The 15,263-nt window shown below is 55.6% G+C and overlaps 2 protein-coding genes across 2 annotated transcripts in view; both read left to right on the top strand.

Moving 5' to 3' along the window:
* The window catches only part of SIX5 (SIX homeobox 5), a 9,121-nt gene extending 1,210 nt beyond the window's left edge, over positions 1-7,911 (top strand). The window contains exons 2-6 of the mRNA XM_044435425.1: positions 5-555; positions 2,941-3,698; positions 3,748-4,206; positions 4,885-5,739; positions 7,763-7,911. Of these exons, the coding sequence (XP_044291360.1) occupies positions 5-555; positions 2,941-3,698; positions 3,748-4,206; positions 4,885-5,468 (2,352 nt within the window). The 3' untranslated portion in view covers positions 5,469-5,739; positions 7,763-7,911. The remainder of the gene's footprint in view (positions 1-4; positions 556-2,940; positions 3,699-3,747; positions 4,207-4,884; positions 5,740-7,762) is intronic.
* A 2,760-nt stretch (positions 7,912-10,671) lies between these two features.
* On the top strand, positions 10,672-14,834 carry LOC123026181 (homeobox protein SIX1-like). The gene is made up of 4 exons (XM_044435499.1): positions 10,672-10,687; positions 10,920-11,305; positions 13,715-13,878; positions 14,564-14,834. The coding sequence occupies exons 1-4, from the start codon at positions 10,672-10,674 to the stop codon at positions 14,832-14,834; spliced, it is 837 nt and encodes a 278-aa protein (XP_044291434.1).
* The last annotated feature ends 429 nt before the right edge of the window (positions 14,835-15,263 follow it).

A 15,263-nucleotide genomic window follows, 5' to 3' on the forward strand; every position in this document is an offset into this window, starting at 1 on the left:
GCAGGTCTCGTGCGTGTGCGAGGCGCTGCTGCAGGCGGGCGACCCGGGCCGGCTGGGCCGCTTCCTGGGCTCGCTGCCGGCCGAGGACGAGGCGCGCTGCCTGGAGGCGCAGGCGGGCGAGAGCGTGGCCAAGGCGCGCGCGCTGCTGGCCTTCCAGCGCGGCGACTTCGGCGAGCTGTACCGGCTGGTGCGCAGCCGGCCCTTCGGCGCGCCGCACCACCCGTTCCTGCAGGACCTGTACCTGCGCGCGCGCTACCGCGAGGCCGAGGCGGCGCGCGGCCGGGCGCTGGGCGCCGTCGACAAGTACCGGCTGCGCAAGAAGTTCCCGCTGCCCAGCACCATCTGGGACGGCGAGGAGACCGTGTACTGCTTCAAGCGCCGCTCCCGCGCCGCGCTGCGCGACTCCTACGGGCGCAGCCGCTACCCGAGCCCCGACCAGAAGCGCCGCCTGGCCCGCGACACCGGCCTCTCGCTCACGCAGGTCAGCAACTGGTTCAAGAACCGGCGGCAGCGCGACCGCAGCGGCGGAGGCGGCGCCGGCACGCCCAGCAAGAGGTGAGCGCGCGGGCGGGCGGGCAGGCGCGCGGGCGCGCCTCTGGGCATGGGCAGAGCGCCTGGCAGGACCGAGCGCCTGGCGCAGCCTTGCTCGGTCTGGGGTGCCGGGGGGGCGCGCGCGCGGGGTTGGGCCATCGGCCCTGCTCTCGGTGGCCGCACTGATGGGCCAAAGGGAGTGTGGTGTAGCACTTAGGAGCGTGGGACCGGAACTTGGGCGCTCTGGGTACCAGTCCCTGCTGTGAGCCAGTCATAGACTCTGCCCAAGCCCAGTCTGAAGGTGTGGACAGCTTCAGACCCCCCTGATGGTTTGGCCTGTGACTTCCATTGGCCTTCCCCCTCAGCTGTATTTGCTAAGTCTGATGGGCATTGTAGTGCAAACTTTGTCAGGGTAACCCTAACCCTCTCCAGGTATAGGGAGGCAAGGGAGAAGTTTAAGTCTTGCAGACAAGCTGCTGATGGGGGGGGGGGGGTTTGGACCTGTTCCAAGGCAAATTGATGGACCCGCAACTCTCCTCCAGCACCATGAAGTAGCTGGGAAGATTTTGGAGGCTGTTGAGGGAATCGCAGGTGTTTTTGCCCTCTGTGGAACACCTGACTTTCTAGACAGACTCAGACCTATGTGCTGTAGTCCAGATTTAGGGGAAATTTCTATTTACAGTGAGAACTTAGTGTAAGGACTTATTTCCCTTTGCTTGAAGTTATCCTTAGCCCACCTCTAGAGGTAGAACTCTCGCGAGAGAAAACCCTACAGACTGGGTGCAGTAGCGTATGTCTTGCACCCCAAAATCTCCAAAAGCTGAGCTTCCCAATAAAAGCCGCAATTGCCAACAACACCGAGACACAATGACCGCATGAAAGGTGGGTCTTCAGAGCTTTCCTTAAGACCTGCAAAGATCACCTGCAAGGGCCTGACAACTCCACCCCTGGAAATGCCAGGTGCTTTTTATAAAGGTTGAATCGAGCAGCTCTGAAGAAATGCATTCACGGGATGGTACGTGGCTCCCGTGCTTGTATTCCTTTCTGTAATTCATCCTGCAACATTCTAGAAAACACCCATCATCTTTCCCGGGTGGATGCCTTTCCGATGTGTCAGATTACAACCCCATCATCTGCTGGGATGATGGGAGTTGCAGTCCAGCACATCTGGAGAACACCAGGTTGGGGAAGGAAGAAGGACCATCTTAAAGAAGGAAGCCCTGACCCTCGCCCATCTTTCCAAACTTGGGTAAATCAAGGAGAACAGAGCAAGGGCCAAACCTGGCAGCAAGCGCTGATGTGTGCACACTGAAGCGCAGCAAAGGGAGGGACACAGCCTTGCACCCTTCAGCGGGTCACACTCATGCCTGTTGTGAGCTGGTCACACACATTTTATGCTCCTCCTCGTTCTGCCTTGGTCTCCTCGGGAAGGATGCTGAGAGCCGGGAGGTGTTTCCGAGGGGCACCCTCAGCTCCTCTGTTCTGCCTTCTGCCGCTCTCCTGTGTGGCGGAGGTTTAAAAGGCCTCCTTCGCCAGCCTTCCCCCCTTCCCTGCACAAACAAAAGCTAGAAACCACCGAAGCTTGAGAAACTTCCAGCACATTCCTCTGTTACCAACTGTTCAAGGGGGTGGGGGGTGGAGAATAGCCAAGCTGGCCATTCCAGATGTTCCTGCAGCTGGGCTCCCCCTTCTTTCTCTCTCCTTCCCTGTGTTAAAACTTTGCCTCAAGTTAGCGCAAGCAAGCAAGCAAGCAAGCAAGCAAGCAAGCAATGTGGACGGCTCTTCCCCTTTGTTGTGAAATGCGAATCCCGGCCTTTGAATTTCCTTTGGGTTTCTTTTTTCCCTTCCTGTCCCCTCCCCTCCCACTGGGTGAGCGAGCAAACCTCAGCCATCGCCCAGCCTGATGGACCCGGAACACCGGGCAGCCGATCTCGGCTTAGTCCGCAGCCACCCGCTCCGACCTGCAGCCTCCCCTTGTCCTCCTGCCAGGCTGGCTTTCCGGAGCTGCTTTGGGGTCGAACCTGGAGCATGATTGGCCCTGTGGGACCAGCCTGACTTCATGGTATCGTTTCTGCCTGGGATGTTTTCCCAGTGCCACAATCTGACTGAGTTGTGCTGAGAGGGTGAGAAATAGACATCGATCCAGCGTGCATGCGCATTCCTGCCCTCTGTCCAGCCATTCCCAAGCGGGCACCCTCCAGATGGGGTAGACTACAACTCCCAGAATCCCTCTCCAGTCTAGCCATTGGGGGATGCTGGGACTCATAGCCTGGCAAGCTGGAGGCACAGGAATGGGAAGGGTGGGCTGCCAGGAGGGATGGAGGACGCTCGAGCCTTGCCCCTTTGTGGTCTTCGGGGTGCTGGGGGTTTCCAGGGGGAATCCTTCACCCGTGCTCTCCTCCCCTACAGTGAGTCAGATGGGAATCCCAGCACGGAGGATGAGTCCAGCCACGGTCCTGAGGAGACGGAAGCGGCCGTGGGGGTCTCCACGCCCCCCGACGGCGGCCCGACCTCCGGCAGCCTGTTCTTGCCTGCGGCTTGCTCCAGCGCCTCCTCCATCCTCCTGAACGGGAACTTCATCACCACCAGCGCCCCCACCATGCTGCTCAACGGCGGATCGGTCATCCAGACCCCCAGCGGGGGGGTCATCCTGAACGGGCTGGCTCTGGGGGAGAGCCAGACCATCACCCTCAGCCCCGTGGCTGCCCCCAGCCCCCCCCGTCCTCCTCAACGGCTCCCCCTCCCTCCTGGGGGGCAGGTCTGCCGCCCCCGACGGCAGCCAGGAGCTCCCCAAGGGCTCCCAGGTGCCCCTGCCCCCCGCGACAGTCATCCTCGGCTCCGGGCCCCTCCAGGGCGAGGTGAAGGCCGAGGCGGGCGAGGCGCTGGCATTCGGCGTGGAGGTGAAGTCCGAGGCCGTCCCGCCGCTCCTGGCGCTGCCCGACGCCTCCACGCTCCTCTCGGATCACAAGGGGGCGCTCTTCGCCGCCGTGCCCATGTCTCAAGTGGTCCCGTCCGGCGAAGAGGCGCCCGCAGCCCCCCACCTGCCCCCCGGGCCTCAGCCTTCCGTCGCGTCCACCCCCCAGATAGTCCCACTCACCAAACTGCTGCCTGCCACCCACACCCTGGGCACGCCCCTGGCGGCCGTGGCCCCGGGCAGCGCCCCCGTCGTGCTGGCGGCACCCCCCCCGGCGGCCACGCCGCTGCTCTCCATCCCAGGGTCCTCCCCGGCTCAGGCGGCCGTCCTCCATGGCCCCGCCCCGCCCCTGGTCCCGCTTGGCCAGGGGTCGGCCCCCTCCCAGGTGGTCCCCCTCTCCCAGCCTGTGTCGGGCAGCCAGGTCCTCTCCCCGCCGCAGATGGTGCCCGTGTCCCCCACGCAGATCTACGCCGTGCCCCCGGGGGCGCCCGCCCCACAGCTTGTCTCCTTGCCCCAGGTGGCCCAGGGGTCCCAGGTGATCTCCCTGCCCCAGGTGGTGCCCACTTCCCAGGTGATGGCGCTGCAGCAGGGTGTGGGCGGCTCCATTCAGGTCCTGGCCAGCAGCGCCCCCATCAAGCTCGGCCCCGTGGCGGGGGCGCCGCAGACGACCGTGGCGGGTGGGACCCTCAGCCAGGGCAACGTGCACGTCATCAGCACCAGCGTGGGCATGACGGCCCTGCAGATCCCGGGTGCCGCACCAGGTACGTGCCGCGGGGGCGGAGCGGCTGGGAGGGCGGCGGGGGGCAAGTGCCCGAGGAAGTCCGTGGGAGCCATCCGGGGGCTGAGCCGGTGCTTCGCGCCAACAGTGGGGCCGGTAGCCTGGGGAAGAGGGTGGTTGCAGCGCCCTGGGGCACCCAGCTTGGGAAGGCTGCTCCGAGGGCTTGGCTCGAGGGCCTAGTTTGACCAAGGGCAAGCTGCTGGAGGTCGAGCGGCCCCCGTGACAGCCCTCCAGGCAACGGATCTGGGAAGCAGGAGCCTGGACTCCCAGGCGGTCTGTCTCTCCCCCGTGGCTGCTCTCGTGCCTCCCCTTTCTCACTGTGTCAGCAGTTTCCTTGACAAATCGAGCACCGGGGAGCACGGTGCCACGGGGAACAGCAAGGGCGCCTTCAGAAGGCATTGGCCGGGGAGCCCCTCCTGGGGCATGCCCCCGCCAGGGGCCCAGCCGTGCCACCTCTGGCTGCCACTTGCAGGCCCTGCAGCGCTGAGCCCTGCCTGGCAGCCGCTCAGAATCCCCTTCGTGGTCAAAACGGGGGGCCCATCATAGGGCCGGTGCTCACGGACTGCGTGGACGGGGAGGCGGGAGCCAGGCCAGGCCTGCAGGGATCTCAGTGCGCACGGGATCTCTCCTCCTCTCTCCTCTCCTCTCCTCTCCCACACAGGAAACATCCTCCTGGCCAACCCAGCGACGGGCAGCGGCACCATCGTCACGGGCATGGCTCTGCAGCAGGGCAAGCTCATCCTGACGGCCACCTTCCCGGCCGGCATGCTGATGGCCCCCATCCTGCCGGCCCCGGCGGCCCCGGCCCCTGCCCTGCCCTTGCCCATCAAGCAGGAGGTGGCGGGGACCTCTCCGGACACGCTGGCAGTGCTGCCGCCCGGAGCCTCTCCTCTCGTGGCCTCCGGCGGTGCTGGGCCGGTCGACCTGGCCTTCGGCACCGACTCGGGCCAGGCCAGCCTGCTTTCGAACTTCTCCCAGCCCGAAGGCCTGGGCCTGGCCCCGCAGCAGGTGGTGTGGCCCAGCTCGGTCGGCATGGACCTGCACGGCCCCGGCCCCGACGGGCTGTTCGAGATGGACAAAGGCGCCCTGGGGGACCAGGGCGGCCTGCTTCGGCTCCCCGAGGGGGAGGGCCTCTTGCTAGACGCTGCCGGGGGCGACCCGCTGGACCCCGAGGTGCTCGATTCGGAGGAGAAGGTGCTGACTCAGCTGCAGTCGGTGCCGGTGGAGGAGCCTCTGGACTTGTAGGGTGCGGCAGCCTCCGTGGCGAGGGGCCAACGGTCTTCGCCAGCCCGTGGGGTGCTCGTTTGAACTCGCACCCCTCGGCTCCCGTGCCAGCCGCTGGTGTGGGCTGCTAGAAGTGCCTTGATCAGAGAGACACCTTCTCGCACGTGTGAACCCCCCGCAGCAAGGGCTGGGTGAACAAACACTACAGTACAAAGACACCAGGGCAATCCACCCCCCCACAGTAATCACAAGGTGCAGCTACCTGCCTGGCAACCCGGAGTACCACCTTGTAGTAAGTAGTGAGCACTAGCTTCACTTGTTCTCTCGGGCGGCCGCCTCCAGCAGGGAGTTGGGAGCCGCCTCATCGTATCTGGCCTGTTAGTAACTCCTCTAGTCTCTTCCAAGCCATGATGCAGCTTGGATAGGTAGGAAGTCCCCATTAATGGGGGGGGGGGCATGGGCAGGGAGCACTTACACAGCAAGACGCGGTTTCCTTTTCCCTGCTCCCTGGTGCCAGGGGTGGGCTTCGTGCGCTAGCCTGGTCCCGTGTCCCGCTTTGGAGGGGCTGGGAAAATCCTCCGTTTCCGCACCTGGTGTCTGTTCCAGCCGGGAAGCAGTCTCGAGGGGAAGGGAGCAGCCACACTGTGGTTCTCACTGGCTTTTAGTCCTGTGGGGAGAGGTGTCCATGCAGCCATACCGAGTTAAAATATCCTGCTCTAAATTGGAACTCTGGCACGGGAAAGCAATGCAGAGACAGTTCTAGTCCTCCAGGGCATAAATGCCTGGCTAGAGTGTCTTGGTCAGTCTGTCCCTCTCCCTCCCCTCTCCCTCTAGGTCGTGCTTCACCTGTAGAACAGCTTTCTATCCTCTTGTGCAGGTGGGAGGACAACGGAAAGCTTGGGCTACCGTCTGATGCAGGAATAGTTCCAGAAGCACATTTGTTAATCGGGGATTGGTTTAGTTCTTCAATTGAAAGGGCCACACAGGTAGTTCTGATACCGCAGTACAGTGAGTTACTCTGGCCATGATCCTATTCCCGCGGGAGTGAGCACTGCTGAACTCGGTGACTTCTCCGCAGACACCATGTTATTTGTCTCTTAAGCCACAGTAGAATATGACTTAGGCAGGAAAAATGCAGTTGGACGTTACGGGATCACAACGGCCCCCTTAAAATATGATTGCGAACTTGAGTTTACCCCAAACTTTCCCTATCACTAATGTTTTCTTTGTAACCTCCAAATCCTTAAATTAGCAAGTGGCTCGACCTTTTTTAAGGCACAGAATATATTATATATAAAATAAAAATTTAGAAGAAGAAAGGTCATTTAAAATCCATTATTTTCCTCTAATTTCTGTCACCCAGTGGCAGCTTTCCTTCCTGTATATTTAATGGTTTTTTATCATGAGGATAAAAGTGGAAAAACGCCTTCATTGTACATTTTCTGATGCTGCACCCATGTAATTGATGGGCACCTGAAGATCTCGAACTACTTTAGAAATTGAAGGCTGCGCTGAGAGGTTGAAGGAATGTTGAAGTATTGAAACTGTCCCAAAAATGCAATTAATTTGGAACTTCCTCTAAATAAAAGGGCTTTTACAGAGCCGGTTTGGAAGGTGGTGTGGCAGCGATGGGTAGAAGTTAGAGCCATCATGGAGTATCCATGCATCTTAAACATGCAACAGACTGCTGAGTTCATCCCCTGTTCTCTTTGAAAAGCCCCTTTGTTTCTTCTGATGCATTTAAAGGAAACAAATCCACATTCCTTGCCAGCAAAAGCATCTTGTTCTGAGCTGAAGGCCCATAGCTCAGTTGTAAAGCACCTCCTTTGCAAACAGTAGTGAGGGGAAGGACTGTCTGGAAACCGAAAAGTCATTTTCAGTTGGTTTTGACATACTGGGACAGGTAAATGAAATGTCTGACTTGGCAAAAGGCGACTTCCTAGCTCTTTAATACTAGAAAACAGTGTAGGCGGTTCCACAGAAGGGAACAATTAGTTTCAGTCCTCCGGGGCAGAAATTCTTGGCTAGAGTGTCTCTTCTCTTTCTTTTATGGGCCCATGTTCTCTTAATCCCATTTCCGAACTGCTCAGTACGCCCAATGGTTTTTCCAGATATCGGTATGTGTTTTTGAACAGCTGTTAAAAGGAGTTACTGGGGACTCCCCAGCCTGAGTCCATTGACAGATTTTATTGGGAAAAATGAGAAAAATATTAACATTTATGTCGAGGGAAATAGCTTTGCTTCCCCTCACTCGACCATGCACTGCCTTCACGATCATTTCCATTGTCTGACTACGCCCTGCTCTGTCTTCCCAGCCAGGTACTACAAGTATTACATTCTTCCCTCCGGTTTGTGAGAAGCAATCATTTCAACGAGATATTTTTATATCTTCCTTTTGTTGTTTTTAATGTGTATTTGTGTCTTTTATATATATTTTATATATATAAATATATTTTATCCTAAAGCTCTGTATGTGCATGTAGTCATCTTGTTCCTGTATCAAGCTCTATTGGAAAGTCACATGAGTCGCTGTTTTAGGAAAGCAGGAAGATGTTTCGGAGAGTCCAAAAAGAGTTTATTTCCATGCTTAAGGACTGTTAAGTTCCTACTGTTTAAACAAAATCTTCAGAGTTCTGTATATTCTATAATCACAAGTGCACAACCTGAAATGCAACAGGGAATTCAGCATCCCAAGGGTCTGTTAAGTTTTGTGGTGGTGTTTTTAAAAGAATTGCAAGTAGCTAGTCCTTAAGGCTATATAGAGAAGTTTAAATGTGGTATTTAGCATGGGGATTGGTGAGACTTTGGGTGGGCACTTGCTGGTTTGGCATGCCCAACACTTGCGCACACCCGAAGGAAGCATCTTCAGTTCGGTGCGTACCCAGCGGTCCCTCCCATCTGACTCTCTTGTTGGATAATTTAAAAAATGAATGCAGCCAGAAGCGAGACAGTTGCATGCATAATGCAGGAACTTAACGTTCACAATTTACGTTAAAGGGAAGGGTCATTTGAGGGATATGGCTTTAGGGCCTTCCAGAGGCTTTAGACGTTGTGCCTGGACAGCTGCAAAGTTGGCCTGTGGAAGGCTGCTTTGGGGAAACCCTTATTGCACAAGGTGTGGGGTGGACTAGATGACCCTTAAATTGGGAAGCCTTGTGTCGGCTCCTGTCCGTGGCGCCTTGGACTCCAGCATGCTGCACTCGTGGATCCAGTCTGGGGCGCTCAGTCCTCAGCCCTGTGCTCCCAAAAGCAGCCGGCCAACCGTCCCTGGAGCAAGGCACGGGGCAGCGGTCCAGGAGCCAAATCCAGCCCTTTGGATGCTCCCCCAAACACGGCCTACCCTAGTCTCCTTTCCTTCAACCGCCAGTCCTTTGGCGGCTTCACGGGGTTTGTGGACTTTTGCCTCCTTTCCGAAAGGCCGAAATGGATCGCCGAAGGCTTCCAGACTGCCTGTAAGCGCCTTTCAGAACAGGACACTGGTATTTCAAGCACGCCCCTTCACTTTAGCTCCTGCCCACCCTGACCAAAACCTTCCCCAGGACAGAATCTGGCCCTCGGCAAGAACCCCGGAAGCGAGGCAGGGGGCAAAAGACACCCCCTGCCGTGGCTTCTGACACTAGTGCTCCGGCACATGCCTCATCGGCGCTGTAAGGCCACCCTCCCGTCCCATGGCCTGGCCACCGCGAACGCCATGGGCCAAACCCAAGGTTTTCACTCCTTAGAATGCTGATCATAGGAGCTCAAGAAAACATGTGATGTTGAGTTGGGTGGCCATTTAGAGAACTTGCGAAAGGTCCTGCAACAACGGTAGGGGGGTTTCCTGTGGAGAAAGCGGTTGTGAGGATGGAATGAGTGCGCCTCAGATTAATTTTCTGCATGGCGTTTTCTGCTGTAGCTGCTGCTACTTTAGTGCCAAAACAAAGCGCCCCCCCCCCCCCCCCGGTCCACCATCGCCCCCGTCCAAGAGAAGTTTCTGGGAAGAAGTAAGGAGATCCAGCTTGGATAGGGTTACTCAGAGGGCTGTGAAAGCAATACTGTCTGGGGGGTTGCATTTCAGGGGCTTTTCTGGTTCCTGCCTTAGGTGAGAAAGCAGGCAGGTGGAGGGAGAGACTTGCTGTGGGCAAAATTAACTCTTTGTAGTATCCTAGAGGAAATTTAGTCCTGTGTAGACAAGACAGGAAGGATGGCAGATTGGAAAGTCTATTTTGAACCCCTGGGAACTTCCTGAAGCACAGCATCCTTCCCTTGCTGTGAGCGACGCTGCTTTTGCCAGCCCTCTTGTTATTTGTCTTGTGAGCCGCTGCCAGCTTGGTGGGAAACACGATCTCCACCTGGGAAGAGCAAGGGGGCAAGAAAAGGAAACAGCAGAGGCGAGGAGCAGGCAGCTCTGGCTTGGGGGCTGGTGTGTCACCTGGCAGAAGGACTGAGAACAAAGGGAGACAAATGATTTGGTTCCATGCGGATGCACCACTCCGTGCAAATCTTCAAACCAAGTGCCCAAAAGCAGGGCTTTTACAAAAGCAACCAAAGGTAGTTACTCCTCACCACCACCACGCACACTGTCACATTTCAGCCTAAAATCAAGAATAAAACTACTGTAATAATCGTACTTAATCTTCATTTAAAAGCAATCCTGCACAGCCCTTGTGGATTCTGAATCTAGCTGAAAAGTGTGCAGGTGATCTGTGCATGGTGAAATCTAAGGTGCTGGGGCTGAAGAGGAAACAAGGGGAACTGAGCAGCACTTCCAGAGGATCTGGGCAAAGTTTTCATGCTCTGCTTAGCCCATAACTGACAGGATGGGAAGTAAAATCCAAGTTTCAAAGCACTGGCACGAAAGGTGCAATCCTAACAGACCGGCTTAGGCAGACCTGGGAGACAAAGGGGAGATGCACATGCGAGAGGAAATGGGACCTGCCTCCTCCTGCCCCCCCCCCCCCCGTGCAGCGGGCATCTCACGTTTCCATATCCTGACACCCCTCTGCAGAAAGGTTTACCATCCAAGGGTGACGGTGGTAAAAGTCTGCCTTTCCCTCGTTCTTCTTGCTGAGTTGGCCAATGGCTGGCCACAGCTGCAGTCTGCGTGGGCTGCGCCTGTAACCGATACCCCCTAGACATCAACCCTGGGCGACCGTCTCCAGAGCCAGAAGACAGGCAGAGAGCGGGAGTCCTGACGGCACAGCCGACTGGAGAGGGAAAGGAGGCATGGCCATCCCAGAGAGAAATGTGGCAGGTGCCAGGCTGGACTCCCGCTTGTCTTGGGCTCTTCGGCCTTAGGGGGACGGACCTGGTGCCCCCTCCCACACCAGGCCAGCTCCTGCTCTGTGCTCTGAAGACAGCAAGCCTCCCGTAGGTAGGACTTCATGTAGGAGCTAGATCGGGCGTGTGGACCCTCCTGGACCAGTTGAGTTTGCAGCCCTGTCCTCCCCAGCCCTGGGGAAGGGTGGCCTAACCTGCGTGTCTCTCCCTCAGCCATGAATTTCGGTTTCACTCAGGAGCAAGTGGCGTGCGTGTGCGAAGTTCTGCAGCAAGGGGGCAACATCGAGCGCTTGGGCCGTTTCCTCTGGTCGCTGCCGGCCTGTGACCACCTGCACAAGAACGAGAGTGTCCTGAAAGCCAAGGCAGTGGTGGCTTTCCACAGGGGAAACTTCCGGGAGCTCTACAAGGTCCTAGAGAGCTGCCAGTTCTCGCCACACAACCACCCCAAGCTGCAGCAACTGTGGCTCAAGGCCCACTACATCGAAGCAGAGAAGCTGCGGGGAAGGCCGCTGGGAGCCGTAGGAAAATACAGGGTGCGGCGCAAATTCCCCCTGCCCCGGACCATCTGGGATGGAGAAGAAACCAGCTACTGTTTCAAGGTAAGACCATCTCGCTGACAGGTAACGAGGACATCTTTACTTCCACCACCTAGCATTACACCTGGTGCAGACACAAAATGCACCTTTTCCTCGAAAACGTTTACTTCTTGGATTAGCGAGTGACTATTCCAGCCGAGTTGCCTTATTCTGGACTATCATGACTCCTTGTTCTTGCTGGCCTTCGCTCACTGGAGTGTGCCGGGCTTCTGCAGTGAATTTACAACAGCCTCCCTGAAATAACCTGTTCTCCCCGCCGCCCCCCAAACAAGTGATGTGCCTCCCCTTTCCTTCAGACTCTGCCCTGACTCGGTTGCCTTTAGCATTGGCATAGCGTTCCCAGCCGTGCCAATTGCTGCTTTCTTCCCCTGCCGGTGTCTCCCCTCTGCTCAGCACAACCCCCCACCCCATTCCTCTCCTTCTCCCACGGAGGGTCCTCCTCCGTGATCTTGCTAGTACTCCCAGCCCTTTGAAAGCCCTCCTCGAATCCATTTTTTTGCGAAGGCTCATTGCTTGAACCATAGCTGAGTTCACTTCCACTCCTCACATAACACATTTTCCTCGCTGGTCTCTCCTCCACCAGCAAAATGGAGGGGAGCTTCTGGGGGCAGCGTTCTTTGTTTCACTTCATGGCACCATATTCACAGTGGTGAGAAGTCTGCGGTCTTCCAGGTGTGGCGGACTGCAAATCTCATCATCCCTGGCCAGGGGCTACACTGGCTGGGGCTGATGGGAATTGAAGCCTGGAGAGCCACAGTTTCCCTGCCCCTGCACCAGGGGCCTTCCTTACCACCTTTCATGCCGGTCTCCCCTCTCCCCCAAGCTCCTCCTCAACCTCCTTCCCCATACAAGGTCCTGGAATGGCGCCCTGGGTGGCATTAGACGCTATGCATCCAGCACATTCTGGAAGAGTCGAAAAACTCATTTGCTGCGTGGCCTTTGGCAGCTGACGGCAATATGAATGACCAGGGGATGGAGATTTCATGGCAATCCATGCAGAGTGGGGGCAGGTGTGGAGTTTTTGTTGAAATCCAACTGCTGTTAATTACTGCTTTGCTCTACTCGATACAAAGCTTAATCATTGTTCTTTTTAAAGGCAAAGCTGCTTTAATAGTAGGGGAAAGCAAAAGGAACCCAGTATGCAAAAATCATAAATAAATAAAACTATTTATTCCACAAAGCTTTTCCTGGACCACCGAGATTCCAAACTGCCTGTTCTTTCTACTGGCTGGAAACCCTGTCCTGTTCTCACCCCATTAAAACCACACTATCCTTCCTTGTCCCTGATTAAACCCTGTGCTGGAAACCATTGTCTTCTGTTATTTAGGATGCAAGCCTATGCAGGGCTGGAATATCATTGGGAGTATTAGTCCTGGTAGAAATAATAGCATTAACTGCTGATTAAAACAAATCTCTCTGAGCTGGCAAAGGGGAAACTGCTTTGAGATGGAGGGGTGTAAACCAAAACCTTAGCGACGCCATTCATACACTGCTCCTGTGGTTTTAATAGCTGCGTGAGAGACAGAAATTTAACTTATGGACCTCTTCCCATCTGAGGAGGAAACTGCACCTGTTGAACTGATGCTCGTTATAAGTCTGTTAACTATACAGGAGCTCTGCCATGGGGAAAAGGGGAAGATGGCGGCCCTAGTGAGGAACTTTCAGGGGTACCCATTGCTTGTCTCCACAAAAGCATCACTCTCTCTGCCTTTGAGTGAACATGAACTTTCTCCTTGCTCAAGTATCTTCTCCTTCATCATTAAATTAAAGAAATACAGCCAAGTCTTAGGGCTTCACAAAATGGTATCTAGGATTAAAATTGTGCATTTTTCACATTGCAGCAATGAAGGCAGAAGTGTCACTGCCCCCTGCTGGTTATATTAAATCATTTCACCCGAACTAGATACGAGTGACTGAGCAGGATCAATTCATATTGAGAGTAAACATAAAAATCAAACTCCACATATGTGGGAATGGAGATGATTTGGCTGAAGCGATCTAGGAAGAAAGATGCTGGGGTCACAGGAAAAGCTTAGCGTCACCTTGTAGCACCGAGGCAGGCGAAGCAACAAAAACGATACCAAACAGGCCTTACTAGGAAAGGAAACATGAAATACCTGTGATGTGGCCACATTTAGAATATTGTGTACAGGTGAGGTTGCCCCATCTCTGAAAGGGCATATAGACCTGGAAAGAGCTTAGGAAGGGACACTTTTAAACGATGAAAGGCCGGCTTTCCCATTCTATTTGGGACTCTCACTTGAAAGCTCAGGGAAGAAAGACAAGGGGACTTGAAGGAGGCTTCTGAAGTCATGACTGCCCAAGAAAGCTAGATCGCTTCCCCTCCCTAATGCTGCCCTTCCTGCTGGGCCGGGTACTTCGATGATTTTAAGGCCCTTTGCTTTCATGCAGGAGAAATCCCGGAGTGTGTTACGGGAGTGGTACATCCACAACCCCTACCCTTCTCCTCGTGAGAAGAGGGAATTGGCGGAGGCCACTGGCCTGACCACCACCCAGGTCAGCAACTGGTTCAAGAACAGGCGCCAGAGGGATCGTGCGGCCGAAACCAAGGAGAGGTAAGGGCGGGCACTCTCTTGCCAGCGCGGGACTGAAACTCGGTGGGGTTTTGCTGTAGGACTTGGAGGGCAGGTGGCCGCTGTCTACTGACAGGGCAGGGGCAAGGAAGGAGCAGCTCCTGCTCCTACACAGCACAGAGCAAGACCAGGGTGAATCAGAAGCTCAGAATCCATAGGCTCGCAGTGGGGCAGGTGAAAACCACAGCCCCCTGGAGACTCCAAGAAAGACCTTCTATTCCCCTCCTCTTGCCCTTGAGGTCTTTCCCGAAAAGCAAATGTCCTCCCTCTTAGGGGTTCTTATGAGACAAGTTCTTTAAAGAGACACACAGAGACTTTAGGCTGTATGTAAATTAGCACATGCAAATCTGTTCTATAAGTCCAAGCCTTGGGTTTTTTTGGGTAGCTAACACCTCCAATGAGAGGACAACATAGGAGACAGGCAGAGATACACAGAGTTAAGGGTGGGGCATACATGGAGTATGTATGACACTGTAGTTCAGGCTTAAAAGCAAGTTCCAAATGTTAAAAGGCTGGAGGTGCTGGTCTGAAACATCTGTTAACATGCATAACCTACTGGGCAAAAGCCTGCAAGACTTACTGTCCTGCTCAGCACCCCAGTGGGACTGATCCTTAACAGCTCAGCACCTAGAGGCACGGCTTGTTTTTCTTTTCTTCTTCCCCATAGGGAGAGCGGCGAGGGTGGCACTTTGAAGGAAGGCAGGGGCCTGCCACGAGAGAGACACATCATTCCCAGCTCTGATGATGAGAGCTCGCCCATTGATAGCCCTCCAGCTCACACATCCTGTCCTTCGCTGCTCTACCCTGGCTTGGCACTCTCTGCTCCACACGGAAATGCCACTCACAGTGCCCAAAGGGTGGATTTTCTGCAGCACCAGCCACTCCACAACAGCCTCCTGGGCCCCCTCACTTCCACCTTTGTGGATATGGGATCCTGAAATGGTACAGCAGGATGCATGCCCCATCCCCGCTGGATCGCTCCTGTCCTGCTAGCACTTCCGTACTCCTACATACTCTCCTGTCCAACCGACACTGCCACTACCACAAACATCTCTTCCTGACCTATGGTGATGGGAAGCAAGTCAGTCATACTGCCTTATTTATACCCCCATAATCCAATATTCAGGTTTGCGACTTAGAGTTTGCGCTACAATCCCACCAGATCTTTATTTTGCATTTTACAAATACAAAACCCTTTGTGCTTATGGAAAACACCCATTTCCTGCCCATCAAAACCAGCCACTGCCAGAAGGGCAGGCAGAATGTGGGATTTCTTGCACACCCTGCCAAAACTCTTAATCTGCTTGGGCCCTGCACAAGGGCTTATCATGAGACTGAGCCATGTAATGCACTTGGTAGCAAACCCA

The sequence above is a fragment of the Varanus komodoensis genome, unplaced genomic scaffold, assembly GCF_004798865.1.
Source record: "Varanus komodoensis strain SLA01 unplaced genomic scaffold, ASM479886v1 scaffold29_3, whole genome shotgun sequence".
Lineage (NCBI taxonomy): Eukaryota > Metazoa > Chordata > Lepidosauria > Squamata > Varanidae > Varanus > Varanus komodoensis.